The 25,823-nt window shown below is 42.5% G+C and overlaps 2 protein-coding genes across 2 annotated transcripts; both read left to right on the plus strand.

Annotated features, from left to right (window-relative positions):
• The first annotated feature begins 899 nt into the window (after positions 1-899).
• On the plus strand, positions 900-10,145 carry dync1li1 (dynein, cytoplasmic 1, light intermediate chain 1). The gene is made up of 13 exons (XM_080484188.1): positions 900-1,025; positions 1,286-1,359; positions 3,248-3,364; positions 3,526-3,756; positions 3,980-4,134; positions 4,285-4,378; positions 4,796-4,931; positions 5,028-5,139; positions 5,306-5,365; positions 6,218-6,262; positions 6,352-6,439; positions 6,541-6,663; positions 8,799-10,145. The coding sequence occupies exons 1-13, from the start codon at positions 922-924 to the stop codon at positions 8,915-8,917; spliced, it is 1,458 nt and encodes a 485-aa protein (XP_080340314.1). The 5' UTR covers positions 900-921; the 3' UTR covers positions 8,918-10,145.
• A 2,927-nt stretch (positions 10,146-13,072) lies between these two features.
• Positions 13,073-23,156, plus strand: LOC308123095 (catenin beta-1-like). Its single transcript, XM_080485365.1, has 17 exons — positions 13,073-13,234; positions 14,220-14,270; positions 14,674-14,883; positions 15,003-15,253; positions 15,368-15,606; positions 16,689-16,890; positions 17,017-17,161; positions 17,289-17,392; positions 17,661-17,795; positions 17,932-18,135; positions 18,223-18,381; positions 19,248-19,367; positions 20,833-20,983; positions 21,072-21,193; positions 21,599-21,659; positions 21,988-22,183; positions 22,267-23,156. Exons 2-16 carry the CDS (start codon positions 14,258-14,260, stop codon positions 22,176-22,178), a joined length of 2,307 nt encoding a protein of 768 aa, XP_080341491.1. The 5' UTR covers positions 13,073-13,234; positions 14,220-14,257; the 3' UTR covers positions 22,179-22,183; positions 22,267-23,156.
• The last annotated feature ends 2,667 nt before the right edge of the window (positions 23,157-25,823 follow it).

Genomic DNA, 25,823 nt, shown 5'->3' on the forward strand with positions numbered 1-25,823 from the left:
CCGAGTCTATTTAGTCGGAATCAATATAACTTTAAAGGCCAAGTATTGATATACACACACACGAGATATGCAAATCCACTTTTTCAGTCATCCAACCATCTGAAATATCAAGACAGAAACCTGATATATTTAATATATGTGCATGAGTTAATAAGGCCTTTCTATAAAATATTGGCATGCACTAATCGACAGCAATATTAAAAGGGTTCATAGACGTTTGACCAAAACTAATTCAAATATACAGGAAAGTGTTGGGTGGCAAAAACGTGCAAAGTGTTGTTGGCGGGGCAAAACTTGAATGAAGACGCATGGAGGATGCTAGTTTCATGTATGTGCTTTAGTATGAAGGGTCAAAAACTATTTTTCTAGATGCGAAGATCAAGTGTCCATTATTCAGGGCTTCTAGAGAGCTTGATGAAACAAGCAAAACCCACAGGGTGTCCCCGGGAGGTGAACACTGATTTACAGGCAATTTGAAGTGTTTCCAATTCCTGCATGGAATTATAGCGTTATCTCCTTATAAGCTTAGGCCTGGTGCCATGTTATTCACAAATCAAGGCATTTGGTTTGGGAGGCAGTGCATTTAAGAGGATATTGTGTCTAAAAGGGATTTGTCTGATTCTTTCAATAACATATTTATCCTGATAATTTGTTTGGATACATGATCAGGAGGACAATGAATAGTTCATAATAAAAGACGCAATCTGACACTTTTCTTTCGTTTATCTGTTGACTTTAAGAGAATACGATTTGTGTGCTCCAGATGTGTTGCTTTGTGGATGATGCGTGGAGCGGAGCGGGGCGGCCAGCTTTGTGCGGGCGGTGCGGACCACGCCCCGGCCCCGGCGTGCCGTGCGGGAACTCGGTTAGCTCGCTCGTTGCTACATCCGGGCGCTCCGCTCCGTTTACAAGCCTGCGAAGATGGCGACTCCAGGGAGGAGTGCATTATTATCCTCCACATCAGCTGGACCCAAGAGCACGCTGGAGAGCTCCAACCCGGAGGAGGACGACGGACAGGACCTCTGGTGGGCGATCGGCGGTGTAAAGCCGGCTGGCGGCGGGCAGAGTTTAAGGGCGGCGGGCGGCTCTCGGTGCTGGGATGAGGATGGTTTGACAGCTAGCCTGCTGCTAACGAGGCTATGGCTAGCATCAGCACCAGGCTGACTGGTGACACAGCAGCCTGCTTTAGCCTTTAGCTCCCCGCTGGCTGCCGTTTGTTTGTTTGTTCATGGATGAGCGTGGCTGCTGAGGCTGTGTGCTAACGGGGCGCTGCTCTTGTCTGCAGGTCCACCATCCTGAGCGAGGTCTCGACCCATTCCAGATCAAAGTTACCGTCCGGGAGAAATGTCCTGGTCATGGGTGGGTATCTTGTCTGCGGTCTCTCCCTGCTCACCTCATTCCCTCAGCCGAGGTTTATTTTATTTTAATTCCGCACGAGAGCTCAAGCTAACGGGGGGTGGGGGCTCGTGGTGCTTTTGTGTGTTCACGCTCGGCGGCAGGTGCGTCTCGAGCAGGTACATTTGCGGCGCGCGCACTCGTTGTCTATAAAAGCCTGCAAGTCATTCTAGCATCCAGGGCTGCTAGCAGCAGCGGTGAGGGAGAGATGATGGTGAGAGGACGAGACAAACCAGCGGCATGTGTAGGTTTTTTTTTTTTTTTTCTTCTTCTTCTTGTGAGTAGGTAGAGGGAGAGGGTGCCTCCCTGCCCCGCTCGTGTCCACACACAAAAACACACTGTCCGCACATCCGCCCGGGATAATCCGCAGCCTGCGACCCATTGCAACTAATCACACACCCGCTCAGCGACGTATAGTGTTCCTGTGGAGCCCATTGAGTCTTATAGCATCACTGGCTGTGTGGCCAGCATCAGCAAGCTCTGCTGTCGGTTTAAGTTACCATGGCACAGGGAAAGAATGGCCTTATAACGCCACGCTGCCAGCTTTAAAGTGCAATCAGACATGAATGCATCGTCAGCAGGCACTATATGATTTACTGCACTAACTGCATCCATGCATCTATTTGTTTAACGTGGAAGTGTGCAAATATCCACTGAAAGATCTCAAGTTATAGATGTAAGTCTGATTTGTTCTATCGATATTTGAAATATGACTGCAAATTTAATCTAAGAGACCTATTGTATGTTTATGATTGTAATCAATATGTATGCATTTGATGAAATTTTAAACTTGACATTCACTTATTATAATAATTTAGAATATTTTTAATCTATGCCTGGTTTAAATGTGTTTAAAATGACTATAATCTTATTGTTACCTGTGAAAGTAATAACACGTTGGCTCATAGGTAACAAGAGGCGGGCCCTCAATAGCACAAGTTGGAGTCAGGTTTTGGGGGCTTTCTATGTTCTCCATGTGTGTGTGGACCTTTTTCCATAATTCTGTTTCCTCACACAATCCACAAACCTCCATCTGAGGTCACTTAATGACTATTATCTCACTGTAGATGTAAATATGAGTATGGGTAATTGTCTGTCTCTGTGTTTGCCCTGTTGTGGACTGAGTGACCTGTCAAAGGACTGGATCATTTTTAAATAACTACAGTTTTGCAGGAGTAAATGTACCCTATGAAACTAGACAGCATTTGCACATGGTCCTTTCTGATTGTTTACAGCTTTTGTATGATTTTTATTATGTGATCTTGTCACATGTATATTTCTGCAGATATTTTAATTTAAATTTTATTTTTGGCAAGACTCTTTCGAGATATAGCATAATCTAAATTGTGTTAATTTGGCTTTTAACAGAAAGTTGCCCACATAATGATCTACATTGATTTAATAGGCTGCACTGCATACTTGTGGACAAAATATCTTTCTCCTAAGATAGTTCCTGTTGATAAATGTAGGTAAGGTATGCAGCCATTATGACTCAACAGTGCAGTCAATAGAGATTGTGTCGCTTGGCTCCACATTGTTGAGCAACTTGGCAATTTTAAAGAATTTCATTACACTATGATTTAAGATTGAACATGACTGAAACGGGGAATTGTTTTGGCATTGATTCATCCATAGATTGCATCTTTAGTATTTAGTCTTTAAAATACCTCAAAATGGTAGAAAAGTTGGACAGTCTTTCCCAAAGCATTAAACTGAATATCTTCATGTCATGATTATATATATATACATGCATGCATGCATACCTGCTTTAACAAATCACTTATTAGCCCAGAAAAACCACTATATATGCACCATGTCATGTCCTGTTTTGTGTGTGTCTGTGTGTGTTTAGGTGAGGTGGGCTCGGGGAAGACCACCTTGGTTGCAAAGCTACAGGGGGTTGAAGAATACATGAAAGGGCGTGGCCTGGAATACCTCTACTTTAATGTCCACGATGATGACATTGATGGTAATCAGCTACTTCTGTAATTCACTTAAAGCATAATTGTTGTTGTGTTTTTTTTAACCTTTGTTTAACCAGGTAATTAACTATCAATGTATATGTAACATTACTATTAGGCTCCACAGCAGTAAGTTTACTTCTTTTAATGTGTGTGTATGTGTGTTTAGACCATGCCAGATGTAATGCCTGGGTGTTGGATGGAGACCTTTACCATAAGGGTCTGCAGGGAGTAGCAGTACCTGTGGACTCTGTTGAATACACGCTGCTGCTGATCACAGTTGACATGTCGCGGCCGTGGAACGCGCTGGACTCTCTCCAGAAGTGGGCCGCGGTTGCTAGGGAACACATCGACAAACTCCGAGTCGCCCCGGAAAAGCTGCGGGAGCTGGAGCACAGAAGTGAGTCATACTGACAGCAATCAGACTTGGCAATAGATAAATGGCAGACATTCTCTCAGAGGTATAAAACATTACTTTGACGTGTGGCGTCATCGTCAGACTCTTACAATTGTAGCTGTTATGAAAGTTTTGAGGCCAGTCTGAAAAATGACAGTGAGATACGTTTGACATCACCGTACGGTCTAAATATTTACCTGCTTATGCTGCCCTCTCATGCGTGTAGTTGTAAAACAGTTCCAAGAGTACACGGAACCAGGTAGTGGAGACGACGGCACACCGCAGAGAAGGAGTGACGAGGAGGAGAGCATCCTGTTGCCGTTAGGAGACAACACACTCACGCACAATCTGGGAATACCGATGGTGGTCGTCTGCACTAAGGTGTGTGCCCTCCTTTTTGTTTGGCTTATGTGACTGTGGAACAATAAATAGTTTAGATCATTTTTGTCATCAGAAAAACTTTTGATTGTACAGTTAACAAAGCAGATTTATTGCATGTCATCTCTGACACCTGCCCTCTGGCCCCCTCAGTGCGATGCCATCAGCACACTGGAGAAGGAGCACGACTACAGAGATGAGCACCTGGACTTCATCCAGTCCCACATCAGACGTTTCTGTCTGCAGTGTATCCTTCGGCTCGAGTTACATTGTCACGTACACCGGCTGATGATTGTTTTTCCCGTCTCCTCTGACCCCTATCATGGCACATCACATTAGGTCTTGACCTTGTTTGTGAGAGATCTGGATTTCCAATTCCAGCATTAAAAATACGAGCGAAGTCTACAGTCCAAAGTTGCAATTACTTTTTAGGTTGACCCTGACGGTGGCGTGATCGTGATTAAATATATCGATGCTACTGATTTTACCAGCGTTCAGAAACCACATCACATTCTCCTGTTTTTATGAGAAGTGGAACTATTTCACTGACATACCTCTAGGATATGCTGTTAACTATTATTTTAAGCTATACTTTTTTCCCTCCATGGTGGTGTTGTAATACTGTATTTTAGTCATGTTGCATAGTCCTTGACCGCCTATACAGATGGTGCCTCTCTGGTTTACACATCAGTGAAGGAGATGAAGAATCTGGACATCCTGTACAAATATCTGGTCCACAGACTCTACGGCTTTCCCTTCCACTGCCCCGCACAAGTGGTGGAAAGGGATGCTGTCTTTATGTAAGCCCAACGGTCTGTTTAAATGTTCCTCTGCACTGTGGGACCCCATTGTATTTGGTTTGTGACCCTCCTTCTCGTCTCTTCTCTTCTTTTCAGTCCGTCGGGGTGGGACAATGAGAAGAAGATCGCCATACTACATGAGAACTTCCAGACAGTAAAATCAGACGACAGCTTCGAAGAAGTAATAGTCAAACCGCCAGTCAGAAAGGTAGAAGCTCCGATTAAACATCCATCATATTGCCTTGTACACCATCTCCTGCGGGGAGCAGGTCTCGTCACTCAGTCCAGTGTATTGGTTGATTTAGAGTTGCAACGATCAGCTGGAAGCACAAAACATGTTAAAATGTCTTTGTTGTTGCTGTTCTTTTCCCCAGATTGTCCATGAAAAAGAAATTCAGGCTGAAGATGACCAAGTATTTCTGGTTAAACTGCAGGTAAGAAAATTTATGGCTTCTTCAATCATGTTATTTGTCTAATTATATTAGAGGGTTTTTTTTTTTCCCTTGGGTTGTCTTTGATTTCAGAGTCAATATTCAGCTCCGGATGTTATGTCAACTTCTGTATAACAATAGCACGGGGACCCTCAGAAAAAGAGAAATGTGTTGGATCTGACCTGCCGACACCTGACTGAGCTAAACACACTGATCAGAATCACAAAAACGTTCTTTATCCTTGAGGGGCAATTGAGAAAGGCACACAGCAGCCAGACCAACACAACAACAGTATATTCAAATAAAAATTCAATACATGAGCAACATTAAGAGTTATGAAATATACCTTCACAGATACATATAGCCAGTCTATGTGAATTCTGTGGGTCACTTTGGCGACAAGACATGTACTGAACGGGTAGTGGAGTGTTTTGGTTACTATACAACTACTGCTGTTGTCGTCTTCCTTCTATTAATCCAACAGTCTGGGTTACATAGGGAGGAATGCAGAGATGATGTGAGTTGTGGGTGATGCTGCTGGCCACGAAGCGCAGGGGGCGCTCAACAATATTAGAGCCAATGTTGCTGATCCTCGTGAGCCGCTTAGTATTTTGTAGTATTAGTAAATTGAACCGGCGAATACATGAGAAGGTCGACAGACTTTTAATATATTACGTGTTTTGACTGACGCCAAAGGATGACTTTGCGATGTTCAGCAAAGTCAAGGGGGGGAATTCATTATAATCAGGGCTGTTCATGTTTCGGACCCATGTGGTAAACATAATTTGAGTTTCTTGACTTTGCAAAATAAAAACAAACTATGGTGAGCCTGTGTCTTGTGCTCTGGTTTTGCAGTCGCTGATCGCCAAACAGCCCGCCGTGACAGCGGGACGACCAGTGGTGAGTGCTCCCGTTTTAAAGTCTTGCCTCATCACATCAAAGCCCCTCGTCCCGTGTCCATCTTGGTGACATAAACCCGTTATTTATAGGACACGACTAGCAGAGCGCCCACAGGCTCCCCGAGGACGAGTAATCGCTCTGCGGCGGCCAACGTAGCCAACGCCATGCCACAGTCAGGTACGACTGGCGCTCTTAGAGCTGCTCATGTTTGTCCGTCATCTCTGTCGTTACGCTGCTGTTTGTGTGTTGTTTTTGAGCCGGGTTCCATCGTGCTGCAGGTCAGACCAGTGAGGGTGTGTTGGCCAACTTCTTCAACAGTCTACTGACAAAGAAACCGGGGACCGGAGGGCCGGGGACACCGGGTGGTGGTAACAATACTCCAGGGACTGTACGGAAGTCAGGTGAGGACACACTTCGATTTTTTACGATTTGGGTTTTTTTTTAGGTAACAAGTTATTTCCATTCAAATCCTGTCGTTAGTCATGCCTCATCGCTCAAGCTTTGATTTGATTTCTACCTGCCGTTTGACATCCTTCCTCTTTACTCCTCTGTTCTCCACTCCAGACATAAGCATAACTCTTGGTAAAGACGGCCATAAAAGGCTCTGAGTGCATCTGTGAATCACACTTAACACATGCTCGTCACAGTCATCTCTGTCTGTCTGTAGCCATGTGTCAATGTTTCTTTCCCTTCCTAACTCCACTCACTAACATCATTCACGATGTGTGTGCACTAGTCAGAGGATGCTGGCCACGTTAAGGTGTGTGTGAGCGAGATACTCCTCATTCATTATTGCTCGAGTATGACATTGTTCGTCATCAGAAGAACCCCTTTTCTTTTTTGTGTACTTTCCCTAAAAGTCCCACCTTTCTCCAGCATATGAGGAAGAACTTTGCTGGGATCAGGCCTCCTGTATCAACAACATAGACCGCAGGCTCACTGTAATGAAATTCAACCATTAACGCTATAAGCTGCTCTACGATGCAGATAATTCAAATAGATCAAAACGCAACCAAAGTAGTGGTCCAGGAGATGATCCCATGTGTTTTTTTTAGTTGTTACGTGCCTCAAGGCCTAAGTTTTGTTTTCTGTGAAGCAGGTGTCATTAACTTCATGTGACAATTACTTGAGAAGTCAAAAGAAGTAAAATCCTTGTTTGCTACTAAAACAGTATTTCTCAGTACAGCTCCTCAAGTGCAACTTCTTATCATCCTTCTGCAGAGGTTTTTTTAACCACTTTATTTGAATGGGATGTATGAGATGGTACACATTTAAAACATGCAGTGCAGGGGCACTTTAAGAGCAGAAATTAGATGTAATGTAGAGCAATGACTTGAGTCTTGGTTCACTTCTTTTATTTCTTGACGGCACTGCTGGTAGATGGGATGTTTCTATTCCTCCCTACTGATGTACATCGTTACGTTGTCACCTGTGATTCAGTGGAGACAACGCGCCAGGGCGTTGCGCAGTCAAACTTACTGTCATACCAAAAATTCATAAATGAGCCATGTAGCTCAGTGTGGCAGCTAATAAACTTTTAAGACTGCTGGAATCACTCAGTCAGGGTGCCTTAAGATGTCTCCTTGCTTCAGCACACCTGATTTAAGTGAGTGTGTGGTGGCAGCTTCATAAGAACTCCTTTTTTTTTTTTTTTTTTTTTTTTTTAACGAGGAGAAATGTTCAACATGCAGGACAGATGGAGGATTAGGATTGTTTAAATCAACAGCGAAATGACAGAAAGATAAAAAAGAATAAGTCATTTAATGAGAGATGCATCCCATATCTTTGCTTTTCTACCTTGTCCTTACTTTGCACCACTCACTTCTTTTAGTTTCTTTCTTTTCAGTGTTTTTGCATGTTGCATTTCGCATCGTCAATAACATCATTCACAGTCAATGCACATTCCAACAAAGGCTGGGCAACGGAAAGATGACACTGAGGTGTGTTAATTTATGGGGACATATAAACCACATGCTTGATAACAAAGTTTAAATCATTTGCTTTCTGCAGCCTCTCCCCTTGAGGACAAATTTAGTGCTATTGAAATGCAAATAAATTCTGACCAGTTTTTGGAATAACTAAAGCCTGCTTGCGTGTTTTACTGTATAAATGAGTAAACCAATGAAGAGGTTTTTCTCACTTCACTAACTGCAGTTTGGTTTCTTGTTTGCTCTCTCACTCAACCTTTTGGGACCGGTGACTGGCTGCTCTCATCCTGAGCCCCACTGATAATGTAGGAAAATCTGGGGGTTGACAAAAAAAACCATCATCATCTACTGAGATGTATTATTTTTAAGGGCCTGATTAACAGCGCTTAAGTCATTCAGTCACTTCCCCCATGCTAAATGATTCTCAGTGTTTTGCCCAGCTCGTACTTCCCCCATGTGCACTTGACTTTGAGTTGACTGGATGGTGGTTTACAAACCACTCACTTGCATAGTTTGTCCACTGCATCTGCTAATCAGCTTGTTTGTTTGACTGTTTATTTTTTTCCTGTAACTGCAACTTATATACCCCCCACCCCCCCTTCATGCAGGTTCAAAACTGGGCCTGAGTGATGTCCAGGCAGAGCTGGACCGCATATCGAACCGGGAGACTGACTCAGACTTGCCCAATGCCAACGAGACCCCCGCCACCGATGGCCAGGACACATGAAGACCAACACACTTCACCCTACTCTCTGTTCCCTCCACCCCGGTCATTGCCCACCTCTCCTCCTTCCCCCACTCTCACCCTTCACCTCATCTTAAAAATCCAGGGGAAAAGAGCGGTGGACACACAGTCTCCCCCCCCCCCCCCCCCCCCCCCCCCCATCGTCTTTCACCGTCTCCTCAAGGAGACAGAACACACTCTCTCCTCCCCGCACCTCGTTCCCACCCACCTCCTCGTCCCTCTTCGGCTGTTTCACCGAGGATTTGTCACTGTTACATACAAGACTGTCTGTTACATGAGTAGGGGGGACCAAAAGGGATGTGAAGGCTTGAGAGAAAGTTGGAAAAAGACTGATTGCAAGAACGAGAGTTGTCTTATCCATCCATTTCTTGTGATGGTACGGTTAGTGTTTTGGCTGTAGGACGTTTCGAGGGCGCATGATGAGGAAATTGCACTTAGATAAACTAGGGATGGTGGTGTGTTTTATGTATGTGGGGCAAGTCACGCTTGGGTAGAGGAGATTAATAACAAACAATGCCTGAGGCAAAATTTGCAACCAGTCTTTTTTTTTTTTTTTTTTTTACATATATGAAGGGAAACGTACAGTATTTGTGAATGAGTGTCTGTGTGGATGTGTGTGTGTGTGTAAGCAGAGTGGCTGAGATAGGAAAAGGAAGGAAGTTATTTCACCTTAGACCCCTTTGTTGCAAGATTTTTGACTGTTTGTATTTCAACCAAATGACATACATACTTACTATGCTCTTACACTACAAACTCACCTGAAAGAGTGCAAACTCTATTATTACAGCAACCATGACTGCTTGACTACATGAGCCAGACCTGATTTAAAAAAAAAAATAAAAAATCTACTACAAATTTTGACACTATGGTTTGTCATGGGACTCGATTCCCATAATTGGCCAAACTTTTCCTGGAGTTGCTGACAAAGTTGAACATTTGTGTAGATAGCAGACTGTACACTGAAGAGGGAGGGTTGGGTGGGTAGCTGAGCTTTACTTGTACAGAAAGACGCACTAGTGATTAAGTTTCATAGTTACTGCTGGCAGGGTGGCGGTCGGGGATGGGATTTCAGAACATGGGAGGGTCACATCAAGAATGTACAGTCATTGTCATACCGATTGGTCCTGTTATTTCAGAGCTCTGTGTTGGCGTTTGTATAATCAAATCTGTCAATCAGTCAAATAAAAGGTGTATTTATTCGGATTCATCCACCTGGCCTCCCTTGTCTCTTGTTTTTCCGTTCATTCCTTTTTAATATTTTACGAGACTTTAGAGCAGTTGACTGCTGCCAGGTCAGTTTTGCCAGAGGGTACTGGAAGAAGATGAGGGGGAGGGGGGGGGGGGGGGGGGGGGTGCAGAAAAAAAAACTAAAAGGTTTGAGGTTCAGCTCATGGTAGCAAGCACTTCCCTGTTGTCGTGGCTTTTTGTAAGATCTCTAAATTTAGCACCGTCCTTGCTTTTTAAAAACAAGAAAAATGATTGCCAGTAGTTTACAACGTGTGAGAATAGCAGCAAATGGACATAAGAGGCTGAAAGACAATGAGCAGAGTAACTATTAGCTATTGGCTCAATTTTCTGTGAAGTGCTCTTCTTCAGGTTGAAGCAACGGGATAAAGGATGTGTTGATGGAGAATATCATTGAGGAAACAAAAACAAAATCACATTAAAATAGAGTCTCTTCAATAGATTATGTTCATTATAGTTTGTTGGTTCATTTACAATCGTGATTTTCTTTTTTTTCATTCAGTGTCGGTAAGTGCTGATATAGAAGCTGGGGAATATAAAGAACTCAATGATTGTTACAATTACTATGGTGGCTACTTCTGATAAAGGTCTTGATAGGAAACAAGTGACTTACACATAAAGATCAGTATACAATACAAGTTATTTCTTTCACACTTAAAATGCTAGTTTGATTCTGCAAAAAAGACAGGAGTCATGTCATATTACATTCTTGCTTTCTAAACAAATCCCAGAGTATTTTTCCTTTGAAACCCTATATTAGAGCATCCTTGACAATACTTTCTTGATGTCTTGGCAAAGCATAGAGATGTATTTACACATGTGTTATGAAACTGCAAGAAATAACACTTCATATTCTATCAAATACACACGCAGGTGAAGCATTGTGGATTTCTCTCCAATAAATGAATGAATTTTTATGGTTGCCTCGGATAGTTTATTACCTTACAGCTTCTTTTCATGTGCAGCACAATAGATGCTGTCGTTATTGCAGGAAATAAAAACAATGGCTGATTATAACCATACTATCTATCTGTATACCCATGTTGTCTAAGTGCAGGCTACATGTGGTCAAAATGATATGGCACAGTAAAGCTGAACTTAATGAAAGCCTGAATCCAGCAGAAATAAATGCCATCATGTTTTCCATATCAATGTAAACTATGAATGGAGAAATATAGCCTACCATCACTCTAATATTATCTTTACCCTTGTACAGACAAGACAATAAATGTATTTTTATTGCTTTTGCACAGACATCTGTTTTATATATATATGAGTATAGCATTGTGTTGAAGTAATAAGTGTAACCTTGCACACGCACTTCAAAGGTATGTTTCTCAATCACATTTTGGACTTTGACCTCTTCTGGCTTGTTGCACGCACCACACGCATGGACCTGCACTGGTGTATGAGGGACACTTTCTTTTTCAAGTGTGATTGTTCATTACAGATGTACTTTCATTTATTATGTGAATTACCGTGTATTGTATTTGGCGCCATTCAAAGCACACGAGTGACGTAAAATATAGGACCCAGGTTTTTAGTCCTGGTCCCAGGTAAACCTTGTCTGTAAAGACCTTGAATATCTCTGAGGACTAGTCAACAGGGTAGCAGACAAAGACCTGGTAAGTAGCATTCACGTGGTCTAAAATTAATGGTTAGTACAAAAAAGATGATTAGAAATTGACCTTGACCCCACAGTTTTGGTTTGCACTCATTGAGATATCCCTTATTCGATCTGAGCTTTGGGCTTTGGGCTCTTTCTGCATGTTCTCCTAATGCATTTTCTCTGATTACATCAATTACCTCCCACAGTCTAAATTTCAATGTGTGTGGTTGGTTATGGATGGATGGTTTTTGAATTCTGTAAAAAGAAAAACATTTGGTGAAACACTTTAAATAAAGAAATAACAGGATGGGAACACAATTCTACAAGTGTGCTTTTTCATTCGAAGCTCTCAAGAAATATACGGTAATATGTAATGTTGCATGATTAAATTCACAGAATCTGTATTCCACCTGGTTTAGTGTCTTTACACATGATCCCGAGGACCTGCTCTGCACAGTTGCATGATTCCAACATGTTTTTGTGAATCAGCCCATGATCAGAGAGATTGGTAACAAACAGTAATGAAGTATCAGAGAATCCCAGGGGGCAGGGAAGGTACGGGGGGCCATAAAGGATCAGAGATATCTGACAGACTTGACATAAGGGCCTTTGGCTTTAACTTAAATCTGTATAGTCCTTCCCAAAAAATCAATTTCAAGTGAAATGGATAACTATCTTAAAGTAGCCCGGATTGGCATCAGGTGATATAGACCCTAAAATGTAAGCAGATGTGTGGTGTGCCCCCCTCTACCAGCTGAAAATGTTGGCACAAATATAGTGTTTCGTATATAGTATTTTGGCTTTTTAATGTCTTGATCACATTGATCCCACACTGATCCCAGATTGAAACTAGAAAAACTTCTGTTCCCACTATAATTTATTTTTTACTCTACAGTGGTTGTTTTCAATTTACCTGTGTGTAGATCAAAACAGGCAAAACATCCAGTCAGCAGGATCTAGATTGTGTAAGTGCAGAGAGATGTTTGTATCTGCGGGTTAACTGGGTGTTAGTTAATTAAAGCCTCTGTCGTGTTACAGCAGCTCGTGAATCCCATTCCTTTCTAATGAAACCACCTCGCCCTCCCCATCACTACACCAACACTTTCATTAACATGTCTGCAAGACGTCAACGTCTAACTGAATAAGTCGCCCGACACTAAAGAAAATATCTCCCTTTGGAGATGATTGTAAAATAAAAGTTCCGATGTTAAAACTTGATTTTTAAACGACGCCCTACTTTTCCGAGTGCGGCGGAATACGGTATTTTCTGCCTTCGCCATCTTGATGGTGGCTTGCACAGGCGGAAGCAGCATCGTCGGCGGAGCGACGGCGGGTGTGGTTCGGACTTGTACGGGTGGTTCACCTAGCAGCCCTTCTCCTGTTTTCAGCCAAGAGAAAGAGGACAAATTTCCCGACAAGAACCACGGAGGAGCCGCTCGACTCTGGTAAGGACACCGTGTTTAGTACGGCCACCGCCAAACGCGTTTGCGGCGCGTCAACGCTCGCCGTGCCACGGAAAATCATCTTCTGGCTCAGGGAGGGGGCTCCGGTGGGGTTTTCTGATTTGGCTGGCAGCACAGCAGGTTTTGTACGGTGGCGCTTGGATCTACTTTTCATACGTCCTGGCGAGCTAAAGCTAATCGAGCCGATTTTGGGTCGGCGCGCCCGAAAGTCACGAATCCGACAATGAACTCGTTTGTGGGAACGACGACCTCTAATGTCGTTCGAGTCTCGGGACGATCCGCCCGCCGTTTCACGTAACGGTCGAGTCCACGAACCGTGTTTGTTTATGTTAGCTGGTTAGCTAAGTAGCGTAGAGGTTAGCTGCGCACGTTTAGGTTTGGCAGCGCGAGCGCTCGAGGTAAAGCGAGCCAACCTGTTAGCCATAGCAGGAGTGGATGCTTTAATTTCTAAATTTTGTCAGTAAAAAAAACCTTGTGCGAGGCGTACTGTTTAGCGTGGGGTTGCTGTTGAGGGTGTTCTCGGCAGCTTTGGACCCACCACGAGAGGAGGAGTCATGGAAGTGATTGCGGGGAGGAGGGGGTAGTTTCTCTCATTGGAAACCCAAGCTGCGAGGTCGGAACTTGGCCGTGGTAGGGGGAGGGGGAGAAATATGCCTTTGATGTTCTTTGCCGCTGAATGGTGAATTGTGTTCGTGCTGGCCTGGAAATACCCACCGCTTTGCTCTCTCGGCCGGAGGTGGAGGCTCGGCATTTCCCCCTCATAGCTGCGTTAGCAAGGCAAACAAGCCGCTTGAATCCTCAGGAGCTGGCACAGGTAGCGCAGAAGACAGGGGCTTTATTATTGAGACCACGTAGCCGAGACGATCAAACATCACCATTGGGTTTGACGAACAGCATTTAGGCTCGGTGCAAGTTTTCACATATTCTCCTTTGCACTTTTTTTTTTTTTTTTTTTTTGATCTTACAGACAAATCTGCTGTGCGGGGCTGAGGGCAGGCAAGAACAATGGCTACCCAGTGTGAGTATGAAAAAGCACTCATACCTTTTTAAAATGCAAATATTAATATAAGTATTGATATTTTATTTGCTCCTACATCTGGTTTGTCCATAATTACCATTTAAAAAAACTGCTATTGTGGAAGTTGAAGAAGGTGTTTTTTATTTTTTAAATCCTTTAAAGTTATAAATCTGTTTTTTTTTCTTCATTATTTGAACAATCCAGTGTTTTGGACCTTAAAGGACTGCAAAGTTCAAGCTTAGACGATTAGATTTTATTTGGCAAATTCGCTTTACTGCAGCTATGTTGATCAAACATTAAAGAATCCTTTAAGAAATATATTGCAAACTTTGTGAAAAGTTTAAGTGGCTGCTGTGAATATTCATCTTTTGTGTAATTTCTCTTGTTTTCCCCTTTTGTGTAGCTGATTTGATGGAGTTGGACATGGCAATGGGTGACAGCAAGGCTGCTGTGAGCCAGTGGCAGCAGCAGTCCTACCTGGATTCAGGCATCCAGTCTGGGGTCACCACCACAGCACCATCCCTGAGCGGTAAAGGGAATCCTGATGCTGAGGAGGAGGATCCAACTCTCTATGACTGGGAGTTCAACCCGCCCTTCACTCCTGAGGCTCCAGGTTTGTGCCATCACAATGTTTATTTGTGGGTGATTAAGATAGCTACTGCTGAATATTTAACTTGTTGAATTTGTAATTCTTGTCTCATCGTATTTGCTGTCATTTCATATTCCTTTCAGATATTGAGGGCTACGCCATGACTCGGGCCCAGCGCGTGCGGGCTGCCATGTTCCCTGAGACTTTGGAGGAAGGGATCCAGATCCCCCCAACCCAGCTGGATGCTGCCCACCCAACAGCAGTGCAGCGTCTGGCAGAGCCCTCTCAAATGCTGAAGCATGCTGTGGTTAACCTCATCAACTACCAAGATGATGCTGAGCTGGCCACTCGTGCCATTCCTGAGCTCACCAAACTGCTTAACGATGAGGACCAGGTACATGTTCTAATATCTGAATGCTTTCAAATACTTAAATGATTGCAGCGGAGTATGTTTGCAATGAGGTTAACGCGTCTTCCTCAATCCTAACAAATACCATCACCTTGCCAGGTCGTTGTGAACAAAGCAGCTGTGATGGTGCATCAGTTGTCAAAGAAGGAAGCATCGCGCCATGCCCTGATGCGTTCACCACAGATGGTTTCTGCAGTTGTCCGCGCCATGCAAAACACTGGCGATGTGGAGACTGCTCGTTGTTCCGCTGGCACCTTGCACAACCTTTCCCACCATCGTGAGGGGCTCCTTGCTATCTTCAAGTCTGGAGGCATTCCTGCCCTGGTCAAAATGCTGGGGTGAGAAATAAGGAATTACTAGTTTTCTTATACTGTACATGTGTTGGGGAATGTCTGATTTAGATCTGATGACATGAATGCAGTGAAGTGTTTTTTTTATGTGTTGATCTCCTTATTGACAGACCCAATGGTGTTCAGTAGTTTGATGCATTTTTGCAGTTTTCGTTGACATACAAGCTACAAGTTGATGTATTGTTTAACATTTTAACAAATTTTAGTTTCAATTCTGTTGTCCTGGCAACTAACTAGCAGCCTTTCTTTAGGACCAGATACCATTTACATTCATAAAGAGGTGAAGATTTCACAGCTTGTGTTGGAACTAATGCATCCCCTTTCTTCTTTCTTTTGGTCTTTTGTACATGAAAAGCCAAAACGGTTAGCTTGCTGGCAAGTTGCGACCTGTCGGAGTCAGACATGTGTTTGATTGTGCACCTGGAATCACATTACCGTGTTCTAAGTGCAGGATGAAAGTTGTATGAGAGGAGATCAACTGCTACTTTTCTCACAATATAAGTGTTGAATAGATTTGGCTAGGGTCAGCGTTTCATTCTGTTTTTCCCTCTCAGCATTTTTTAAGTGCAGTTTGATATTTTATTGATACATTTGTTTTGTAGGATTAAAAGTTGTTTATGAGCCTCTTCATCCTGAACACTGGATGGTTTTGGTAGATGCTGTCAGAATTATGCTGAATTGTCATATTGCTCCACAGGTCTAAATCACAGATTGTATCACAATGTCAGACCTGCATGTTGCCCCTGTTGGACTACGCTCAATGAGGAATTTTTGATCTTCAGCTTTGATAGTTAAAGTAATTATTGGTGAATCGTGAAGAGCCAGTCAGTCTTATCTTTTTGGAGACATCAGAATGATTGAAGGTGCATAGCCACACTAAGTGCAGCTGATTTATTACACTCATTTTATGTTCCGCCTATTGACATCAAAAGTAATTGTGTCCTGTTTGTAAAGACGCTGCCTAAAGATCAAAACCTTTTGCTCCAAATGAGTGAATTTGTATTAGTGCTTGTGAAGGTGATTATTTGTGGGTCCTGTTTGATATGAATGGATTTTTCTTCTCCTTTTAGGTCACCCGTGGACAGTGTTTTGTTCTATGCCATCACTACACTCCACAACCTGTTATTGCATCAGGAAGGGGCCAAAATGGCAGTGCGTCTAGCTGGAGGCCTGCAGAAGATGGTGGCGCTGTTGTCCAACACCAACGTTAAGTTCCTGGCAATCACTACAGACTGCCTGCAGATTCTGGCGTATGGCAATCAGGAGAGCAAGGTACTGGACTATCATCAAAGAGTCCTTTCATTTCACTTCATGAAGTCCCTCGATTCTCCTGCCCACATCAATTGGCTGAGAGCAGGTTTGCACGTCCGTCTAAACATTAACTTCTCTTTGTTTTAGCTGATCATTTTGGCCAGTGGTGGTCCCCAGGCACTGGTCAACATCATGAGGACCTTCACGTATGAGAAACTACTGTGGACCACAAGCAGAGTGCTAAAAGTGCTCTCTGTTTGCTCAAGCAACAAGCCTGCCATCGTAGAAGCTGGTATGTACACACTTGTGTTGTAGGATGAATAAAAACTGCATCATTATTTCAAATCAGCCAGACATTTGTTGTTTGTTACTGCAGCATAAAAAAAATCAAGTGATTTCTTTGCTTGGGGAAATTGCAGGAGGCATGCAGGCTTTGGGGCTTCATCTGACAGACCCCAGCCAGCGTCTGGTCCAAAACTGTCTCTGGACTCTGAGGAATCTTTCAGATGCTGCCACTAAACAGGTACATTCCAGTTTCACTAATTACCACCGCTAACTTTTCAAGATCCTTATGTTCATTATTAACTGCTGCTGCTTGGAGATTTCCTGTCTGGCAAACTCTTCATTTGTACAGAATAAATTCCTTTGACCTATTGAAAAAAACTAAGAGTTTCCCTTTATATGATACACAAAAATATACATGGGAATTTTTTTATACTTTTTTTTTAGAACCAGGCGTAAACACACAAACTCGATCTCATTGATTTATTCCTATTCTTTGTGTTGTGTAGGAGGGGATGGAAGGTCTCCTGGGAACCCTGGTCCAGCTGCTGGGCAGTGATGACATTAATGTAGTGACATGTGCTGCTGGTATCCTCTCCAACCTGACCTGCAACAACTACAGTAACAAGCTGATGGTCTGCCAGGTGTGTAAACATGCAGATTAAAAAAAAAGTTCTGTCTTATTTCAACCCGTGTCTTTCTTTGATTTGTGGGTGGGACATAGTGGTGTGGCTACTATGACGTCATATAACTCAAACTGACTGTTTATTATTTCAACAGGTTGGTGGCATTGAGGCTCTGGTTCGAACTGTACTTCGGGCTGGTGACAGAGAGGACATCACAGAGCCCGCAGTGTGTGCCCTGCGCCACCTCACTTCACGTCACCAGGATGCTGAGATGGCCCAGAATGCCGTGCGCCTTCACTACGGTCTACCAGTGGTGGTCAAACTACTGCACCCTCCATCCCACTGGCCACTAATCAAGGTTTTCTGAGTTTCCTTTCACTATTGCACATTTCATGACTAAATTGGCTCAACACTGATTCCATTATCACATTTCTTCCCGCTTTAGGCAACAGTGGGTCTTATACGCAACCTGGCTCTCTGCCCAGCCAACCACAGTGCTCTGCGAGAGCAGGGTGCCATTCCACGGCTGGTCCAACTGCTTGTTAGAGCTCACCAAGACACCCAGAGGCGCACCAGCATGGGGGGCAACCAACAGCAGTTTGTGGTTTGTAACCAGCTTCAGTCTAAATTGTATTTACCTTGGGGGCCACATCCAGCCCAATTTGGTCTCTGTTGGTCCAACCAGCAAATGATAACAAAATAACCTTAACAACCTGAAATATGCTGTGCTTCTACTTTACACTTCTCTTTTTTCACCCCTGGAAGTTCTACTTCAAGGTTGTATGTGTTGCAGGCCACCATAGCATTCGAGGTGTAGAAGGATTGGTCACAAAACCGCCTGAAACTCATTGGTAGTGTTTATTTTCCAGTCTAAGTGAGATATTTGGTACAAAGTTTCGCAGTGACGCTGAAAATTCTAAAATCAGGTCGACGCCAGCAGACTGAAATGGAAAGCGACATGCTACCTTCTTCCACAGTGGCGGTGTAAAAAGCATTGGGGGCAATGCAACCAGAATAGTTTGCCTTGCTCCTGGGTTTTGTGTGCTCCCCTCATGGTCTGCATTCTTCCCCTTCCATTCTGTGCCCCTATGCTGCCGTTAATTTAAAAATTGTTGGAGGTGCAGAAGCTTTGACAATGCATAACCTTTGCATATGGATCATTGGATGACTTGCATGTTGATGTGAAAAAGCGGTTAACTTTTACTGCTACAACAAAGGTCTTTCAGCAAGGAATGCTTTTGCCTTCTGCTCTTCAGTGGCTTTAACTCTTATAATAGTGTGACCCCCAGTGTAAAAATCAGGAACTGCATTTACATTGAATTTAAAACGTATTACCTTCTTTTGAGATTTTGGAAAATCATTCTGGCCAAAAAACTTGTCTGTAGGCATTAGGTTGGACATGCCTGTTCAAAAAAAAAAAAAAAAAAAAAGTGTGTATTTGATGTTCTTTTCTTCACTTTGACGTGACAGGAGGGTGTGCGCATGGAGGAAATTGTGGAAGGCTGCACAGGAGCGCTTCACATCCTCGCCCGGGATGTCCACAACAGAATCGTCATCAGAGGGCTCAACACCATTCCACTCTTTGTCCAGGTAAAACCAAACCCTGACACGTTCTACAGAGTACACACAGTTTAACACAAACACTTTTTGTTGTTTTCTTATGATCAAATATTTTCTCTTCTAATTTAATCAACACAAGATATCTTGGCAAAGAACTACTGACTGATATTAACTTCAGAGAAAACATTTTTAGTTTGCCTACAGAGCTAAGAAATCTTAGAGACAATAAAATTAAGCCTCGGTTTGAAAACGGTGAGCCCTGCTGAAGATGTTCATGAAGTTGTTGGTTTAAAACTATTTGTTGGTTTTTTGTTTCGTTTTTTTAATGTTTGACACGGTTATTCCTCGACATCTCATTAGTTGTCCTACGTGTATATTTCCAATGGCTATTTAAAATCAAAACAAATGCTAATAATATACTAGATTTCAGAGCTTTACATCTTTACACAGAACTAAGTCGGATCCAAAGAATTCTTATTCCTATTATTGTACTTTTATCAGTCTTTAGTGGCAGTGTTTCGTCTATAGTTTTATGATTTGGCCTATTCACAAGTTATATACAAATTTCTAGGTTTAATTTTAATAGTGCTAAACAATCCTTCAAAATGTTGGAACATTCATCAGCTGTTTCTCTTGAATGATAACTTATTGAACTTTGCTATTATCAGTTAGGGATGGGTCCGATCCAGTATTGGTATGGGGTTCCAATACCACCATAATTCACGGATCCAAAATTTCCGATCCAACCTGCAGAGATTTCCAGTCCATGAAGCCTCGTCTGTGCTTTACTGTTGCTGAAATGACTCCACAAATGTTTCCCTGCCGGCTGCTCTGCTCGCTGTAGCAGGCAATTTAGACCTCCGTGAAGCTGCGTCCTACTCCACGCAAAACTCTGAAAATAATCCCAGTCACCCAGTCATTAGTGCTGGAAAAATTGCTGTTTGTGTTGAGTTGCTAAATAATTTCCCCAGGGATTAATTAAGTGATTCTGAGGTTTTAAAGATATAACTAGTTTATTATGAGATGATGACGTCACGTAGACCTCCTCATTGTCCAAATGGAACAAAAATTGTTTGTGCTGCTTCTTTTTCTGACCTTATACTAACCTCAAGTTGTCTTTTGAGAGAATACATGTATGCATTTCATACTTGCCTGTAGAGAGGAGATTATTACAGCCTCATATAAAAGCAACAATAAATGATAATATTAAAGCAAACAGCTCTGGTATTGGAGTAGTGTCTGTATCAGCAGATATCCAAATTCAGGTATTGGGATCGGATTGAAAGTGGAAAAAACATGGATCGGTGCGTCCCTATTATCAGTCAGATCTAGAACCTCTTTTAAAGTCTCAATATCTCATAAAATGGAAATACGGGCTTCCAATTTTACACTCTTGGACGAGGATAATTCCTGAAATCTCCACTTTGATTCCTCTCCCTCATATTAGTGTATCCTGTCATGGTCTCACATTTTATCGGTCTGCTCTTTCCTCCAGTTGCTGTATTCTCCCGTGGAAAATATCCAGCGCGTGGCAGCAGGTGTGCTGTGCGAACTGGCCCAGGACAAAGAAGCTGCCGAGGCAATCGAGGCTGAGGGCGCCACCGCGCCGCTCACCGAGCTGCTGCACTCTCGTAATGAGGGAGTCGGTGAGTGCACCAGTGTGGACACATTACGTTTCTCATTGCTGCCGGCAGCCCGTCAGACTTGACTTGTTCTGTGTGCGTTCTCCTCCAGCGACCTACGCCGCCGCCGTCCTGTTCCGCATGTCTGAGGACAAACCGCAGGACTACAAGAAGCGTCTGTCGGTGGAGCTGACCAGCTCTCTGTTCAGAACTGAACCGATGGCCTGGAATGATGTGGGTGCACACACCTGAGCGAGTAGTGATGGCACACTGACAGTATAAAGCACGCGCAGTAAAGTTGATAAAGTGATGCTTGTCTACACAGTGGTGTTTAAAGTAAACTGAGTACCTGTACAGGTACTCGATCTGTTCCCTCTTGCAAAACAAAATGCTTTTCATTTGGTGCTTTCTCCTTCTTTACTTTAGTCGACAGCAATGCTCCAGAGTGGCAGTGTGATGGATGTCCATCAGTGCCCACTTTGAGTGATTTAATACAAGCAATTTTCTTTACACTATCACAAATATTATGGAATGCATATTTCTACAGTTGCTGTATACCGTGTGTGTTTGGGAGAACAAATCCTTCCACAGGTGATGTCCAGTTTTGGGCTTTATTGATGGTTATCTGACTCTTTTCAGACGGGAGACCTGGGACTGGATATGGGAGCACAGGGAGACCCTCTGGCCTACAGGCAGGATGGTAAATACTTCCTCTATCAAGCACAGTTACTTCTCTCATTTAACTCGTCATATTCTTAGTTAACTGTAGTGAGCTGCTGGAGGTCGAGTGCCTCGCTCAGCCGCTCATAGAAGTGACTCGAGATGATCCAAATCTCTCTCCTCTAACCTCGAGGCTTCCACTCTGTCCTTTTCCACCACTAAAGGTCCCAAATAATAACAAGTTGTCATCCTGTCTGCACTTATTGACAATATTGAGTTTTTACTGTTTGAATACACTGAGCTGTGATTTACAGAACCTTTTGGATCAGTTGTTAGGTTAAGAGTTTTTCGTTACTTGTGCCTTTCAGACGGGGCGTACCGGGCCTACCCAGCAGCTTACGGCCAGGACACCTTGTTAGATCCCATGATGGAAGGTGCCGACTACCACGCTGACACTCTGCCCGACCTGGGTCACCACACCGATCCCCTGCCAGACCTCGGCCACAGCCAGGACCTGATGGACAGCAACCAGCTGGCCTGGTTTGACACCGACCTGTAGGATTGGTAAGACACGCCACTGGAGCCGTTGTGTTTTGCGAAGTAAATAACACGCCATTAATTTCATCCTCCTGTGCATCTTTTTGCAGTTGTATTCTGATAGAACCTGCATTGTAATTGGCCTGTATTGTCTGAAGCAGCGTTATGATTGGCCTGGAGAGTGTTGAAGGTAACAAGAGGAATTAAGGGGTCTTGGAAAGTGCCTGACACAAGAAACAAAGAAGATGGTTGCCACAGGAACGTTAAAGCAAGTTGACAAATGGGTAAAAGGAGATAAAAAATATAAGGATGTGGGATCACACAATGGAGGTCTTAGAGCAGGTTACCAATATGGATGAGTGCACATGAGGTGGATCTTAAAAGTTTGAAACACATGTTTTAGCCTTGCCTGTATTATCTTTTTTTTGTTTGTTTCTATTTTTCTTATTCTATTTTTTTATTTCTTTTTGTATTACTCATTATCTGTTATGGTACTGACCCAGCTTGCCTTCGCACTAGCCATCTTCATTTTTCTTCAATGCTAATCATTTGTAATTTCTTTTTTTTTCTTTTCTTTTTTAAAACGTATATTACATGTAGTGTTAAGTTATAGTGATATTATACAATGTTCCTTTTGGTTTATGGTCGAATGTGTAGAACACTAATAATCAGTTGAATTGTACTCTGACTTAAAAGTGTAACATTGTGTAGTTTTTTTTATAATCTCAAAAATGGAGAATTATGCATTCTTAATATGTGCTTGTTTAAGCATAAAATATGTCAGTGTCACAAATGTTCTAAAGAGGGATACGGATGAAATTGAGGGTGGGCCGGGGATAAATCTAGAGACAAGTGTTTTATATACAGTATCACTGGTAGGGTAACAACTATTTTGTATGCTATCATTGGTTGTCTGATAGAAGAAGAAAAAAAAAAAAGTCTAATGCTATCATTGGTGGTCTAATAAAACCCAGTTTTATGTGCTATCAAAGGTAGCTGAGTTGATGAACAGTTGTAGTCCTGCTGTGCTTATTTTGGAGACGAGGTTATGACACGGCTGAACATTAAAAATGGCATTTTATTTCATTTGCTGTCTCTCCTGTGTCTTTTGTCCTCAGCGAACATTCCGATTTCACATTAAATGTTTTCGCCTCTTTAAACATGAGCCGAGTAAAGAAGCAGTGAGAAATGGGGCTAAGCTACTGCTAACACATGTTAAATGTTCCATACAAGCCGGTGGTTAAAGCGTTTTAAGAGTTGAGGTTGGTTGCTCCATGAAATGCCCTCAGATTTATTTTCACGGGCAGTCTGAAGAGGAGCTGCAATTCTGGGAATGAGGTTGAAAATTGTGCTCATTTTAACTCCTAATAAAAGAGCGTGTGTTGTTGACCTACAATTCCTATACTTCAGTTATATGAGCAAAGCTATAGTTGCAATTTAAGTGTCAAGTTTGCCAAGATCTAAATATGTTCTGTCAGTGAAGCTATTGCTCCGTTCTTCATACATTCTGAAGTTTTGTGTTGTGTTGTTTTGTGACGTTCAAAAATGAAAGATTTACAGGTAAAATTTATATCTGAAAATGAATGTCACTTAAGTTTATTGTAATGAGCAGAGAAATGAAAGTATCCCAACATTGAAACATTTAGCCACATATTAAATGTTTTTGTGCAAAACTGGACAAAATAAGTGTTAAATTAGATGCTTTAATTAGTTGTGACGTGCCTCTAGAAATTGAACTAACTAAAATAAACCTAAGTTAATTCTTTTTGTAAATGAGGTGCTTATGACTTCTTCATTTTTCACTCTCAACGTTAATATTTGGTTCGACTTGACCTGTATTATCAACGTCCAGTTCCCCACTACAGTTAAACCATTCAATAGAGTCCTCAGCTGCATTGACGGTTCAAAATAAGTACATTTTTCAGTTTTTTTTATCATGAAAAAACGTACAGAAACATCTCGAGTGAAGTCGAGTAAGTTTAAAATATCACAACTGGCAGCCTTCCCATCAATTAGATTCGATGAGAGATGGAGGATTACAGAGAATGGACAATCCACGTGACTGAACAAGTCATTATGAAGGTAATTACTGTTTAGTCAGTTTATCTTCTGCCACAGTTTTCAATCATGCTGCCGTGTTGAACTTCTGAACCCACAGATTGCCTCTAAGCTGCACGGATGAAATGATCATAATAGAAAAACGTGGGCTCCTCAGTCTGTGAACTCCTGCTGCTGTGCTGTGTTTATGCAATGCAAATGAAAATCACAGATATTAATAACCAACATCATTAGGTTGGACAAAGGACGGATAAGATTGACTTTAATGAAGCGGTTCATGTCTGCGTGTGATTAAAAAGCTCATCTGGATGTCAGGTGTGTCGCTTCATACCGTCTGTCAAGTCAAGTTCAGGGACAATGATGGCTGATGTGTATTGTGAACAGTCAAAAATAAGTGTACTGATCCCTGTACTGAATATAAATAAGTCGTAACTCACCTTTATTAAGGTGTGCTTCGTAGCTGTGAGGAGCCCAGCAGTTTGAATCGTTTAACTTGAATAGTTTGTTTTTTCTTGTGACCTTGTGTCAAGTCAGGTCAGGTCAGAAGCTCACAGATTCTTGTCTGGATTACCTATATGTTGTCTTTTGGTTAATGTTTAAGCTTCACGCTGGGGATTTTTTATTTATTTATTTTTTTAGTGAATGAAACTGACATTCAGATACAAAGCAACAGTAAAAAAAAACAACATACATCTTTTAAACAAGAAAAAAAAAAGGAATTACCAGCATAATAACAGCTACATTAAATAACAATTTATTCCGAAATGCAGTCAAATGTGTTAGATATTGCACTTACTACAAAAATATGTTGATATTACACAATAAAGTACAAATTACTCTAATAAGTGAAGTTATTGCATAATGTAGTTTACTTTTAAGTTCCCCGTTCTGGTCAGTAGGGGGCAGCACAAGCCAAGAAGACGCTGCTGCTGTGGCTCATCAACAGAGCTGAACGATTGATTTCTTGTGGACACAGGAGCCGGAGCTGTTTATCATTTCACCTCATCACAGCACAGCTACGTTAGGAACTTTGCTGCAACTGTTACACGCGTTGTTTCCTCTGAAGTGGGACTTCTTTACAGCTTTGAAACGTTTATTGTTTTGTTGCTGTAGTTTGCTTGCAATCAAAAAAAGATCTTGTTTATTTTTCATCGTGTCTTTGAACTTTTGTTCTTTTAAAGGGACTCTTTCACATTAGATCAGCGTGACCTCATAAAGAAAGAGAAGCTTGAATCTCACCTGGATATCTGGGCCGTGCCATGTTAGATGTATGAAGAGCCGGTCGCGTTCAGTGACAGCAAAAATCGAATCCCACCTAAACCTGCAGACTGTTTGTCCTTGTTAAATGTTAACGTCCGAACTTTGAACTGTGGGGCAGCGAGGCCTCAGCCCCCCTATATGTTGATGATGTAATACTGAGTTGACTGACCAAAGTGGCGAGGTCAAATTGAGCAAATATGTAATCCATGAAACCTCTTTGCTTTTCTATTTGCAGCCCATCGGATCGCACACAGGACCTTGACTGAACCTGCGGAGGGACGTGCTCAGAAGACACAACTGGAGGTTGCAAGTTGGTCAAATGTGAATAATTGAACAAGTTTCTCAACCT

This window comes from Lipophrys pholis (assembly GCF_963383615.2).
Source record: "Lipophrys pholis genome assembly, chromosome: 17".
NCBI classification, from domain to species: Eukaryota; Metazoa; Chordata; class Actinopteri; order Blenniiformes; family Blenniidae; genus Lipophrys; species Lipophrys pholis.